We start from the raw sequence: 2,314 nt of genomic DNA on the forward strand, positions 1-2,314 counted from the left end.
TGAACAATTTCAATATCTATGTGGCGGGTGGGAAGATGAAATGGTGTCTGTCCTGGTAGGCAAGAGAGGGGACTTCTTTGGCCTGGGAGTTTGGGGTCTCAAGGATTCAAGTTGGTCCCATCTCTTTCAAAGGCCAGCCCAGAGCTCAGGCCTTACGTCACTACCCTCAGACCCTAACCCCAGGGCTAGGGTGAACCATACCAAAGGAAGGGGCTAGCTTGTGTGTCTGTGTGTGTGAGTCTGTGTACAATCTGTCTCTCAGCCTTTGTCTTTCTCTGCCATCTGTCTCCATTCTGCTGTCAAAGTCTTATGGAGAGGCCTCAGGGAGCTGCTCTAGGGGTGCTGAGCCTGGCTCAGAGGGCTGGGAGCCCCCACATCCCCCTCAGTGCTTTCCTTCATGCCACTCCTGTACTGGGAGCAAGAAGAGAGGGCTCCAATGATACTCTAGGGTCATAAGACCCAAGGCACATTCAATGCAAGGGGAACAAGGATGGGACAACTCCATCCTTTACTGCTCATGTGAAAAAAAATAAAAACCGTGGGCTGTTGGCTTGTCTGGCCCCACTTGTCTGTCTGTGTGGCACGTGCCTGTCCTGGAAAGGAGGGGGTGGGGACATGGAGCCAGGGGCCCTGGATGTCCTCACAGCCTGGGTCACAGTCTTGGCCAGTGCGTCTTCATGCCTGACTGGATCCCTGGTTCTCTGGTAATACTGTGCTAGTTGGAGTGGGTCTCACTTCTCTGGTCACATATGAGTGAGAATCTAGTTCAGGAGGATGGGGGATGGGTAATATTTGCCACCATCCAAATTTGTCCTTGATGCACTCACCTACACACTTAGTTACCCAGTCCTCCTGCTGCCCACCTCCTCCCAGACCTGCTGCCTGCTCCAAAATGATCCAGAGCCCCTTCAAGCATCTCCTCTCTCCTTGGACTCTGGGCTCAGTTGAATAGCTGGGAGGAATGGAATTAGACTGGTGATTCATATTGTTTATGTGAAACTCTGGCAGAATAACACATACCCTGACCTCAGGGACATCTGCATCTTAATGGGCAGGGCCCTGACCCAGAATTTGAAAGGGAAGCCTTGGGTGGTTTAGAATATGCCATTAGAGAGGTTGTACAGTTGTGAGGATGTGATAGGAGACTCAAGTCCCATGTGGGTATTGGATGAATCAGTGATTTTCAAACAAGGATTTTTGCAGAAATCTCTGGTGGAAAATAGCAAAATAATAAGTAGTGGAGGGAGGCTCAAAGACCCCTATCCTTTGTTTCAAGTCCAGTAGCTTCTTATGATTTTTTTAAAACAAAGGATTCTGCTGCAAAACATAAGTTGATGCTGGATGACTAATCCTTTCTAGTCCTGAGATGCTCTAGCTCTCAAGCGGTGAGAACCCTGGACGCTAAAGAGGCAGGGTCCTGATCCCTTCAAGCACCAGAACTCTGATGACAGACCGACCTGGTATAAAGAAATGGGAGGGAGCAGGATGGGGAGGAGGATGAATCTGGTAACACTTGCCCACCCATGCCCCGAGAGGAGGGGTGAGTACAGTGTGGTTGCGGAGGAGAGGAAGGCGAGTCAAGGCCCACTCAAAAGGGAACTGGTCACTTCCCATGTGGGTTGGTTTGGACCAGGCTCTTGGAGGTCTGGGTTTCGTGTATCCCCATCCCACTCTCATTTCCACCTCCTTCGTCCCTGCTGTACACCACCCTCAGGAACAGGCAAGAGTGAGCTTGGTCAGTTTATTGTCCCATCCCTTCACTGCATGTTTACACTGACAAGTACCAGAGAGCAGACTGGGCTTCCCTCACTGGAGCCATGCAGTAGACAGGCCAAGAAGCCCCACATCACAACATCCTCCTGATTCCTGGGCTGCGCCAAAGCTCACATAAGGTGCTTTGATTTCTTCTGCAGACTCTCCATGACTGATGCTAGAATTGACTTGTCATCTTTGTCTGAAAGAGCAAAACAAGTATTAGTGTTAATGATGCTAGGGGCAAGGGAAACTCCATATTGCTAGATTCGTAGTTACCAGGAACCAGGGGCTGTACCCTGCCTGGGACTCTCAGTCCTCACCCGGGGCTGAGCCTGGGCCCGGGTCCCAGCCCCAGTCTCCCAAGATCAGCTTAGTCTGTGGAGACCAAGAGCACTTAATATTTGCCAGGCATTGTGCCAGGCATTTCCGTGCCCTATCTCATTTAAGCCTCACAGCAGCCTTAAGAATTAGACGAGAAAACAGTCTTGCCAAGGTCACATGGCTGGTCAGTGGTAGAACCAGGATCTTGGGCCCATGTGCTTACAACCAGAATTAATTT

General features: G+C 50.6%; 1 protein-coding gene across 1 annotated transcript in view; it reads right to left on the reverse strand.

Annotated features, from left to right (window-relative positions):
* Positions 1 to 122: 122 nt before the first annotated feature.
* The window catches only part of IGSF22 (immunoglobulin superfamily member 22), a 20,078-nt gene continuing 17,886 nt past the window's right edge, over positions 123 to 2,314 (reverse strand). Inside the window, exon 22 of the mRNA XM_006907964.2 lies at positions 123 to 1,954. Within this exon, the coding sequence (XP_006908026.1) occupies positions 1,884 to 1,954 (71 nt within the window). The 3' untranslated portion in view covers positions 123 to 1,883. The remainder of the gene's footprint in view (positions 1,955 to 2,314) is intronic.

This window comes from Pteropus alecto, unplaced genomic scaffold, assembly GCF_000325575.1.
Source record: "Pteropus alecto unplaced genomic scaffold, ASM32557v1 scaffold71, whole genome shotgun sequence".
NCBI classification, from domain to species: domain Eukaryota; kingdom Metazoa; phylum Chordata; class Mammalia; order Chiroptera; family Pteropodidae; genus Pteropus; species Pteropus alecto.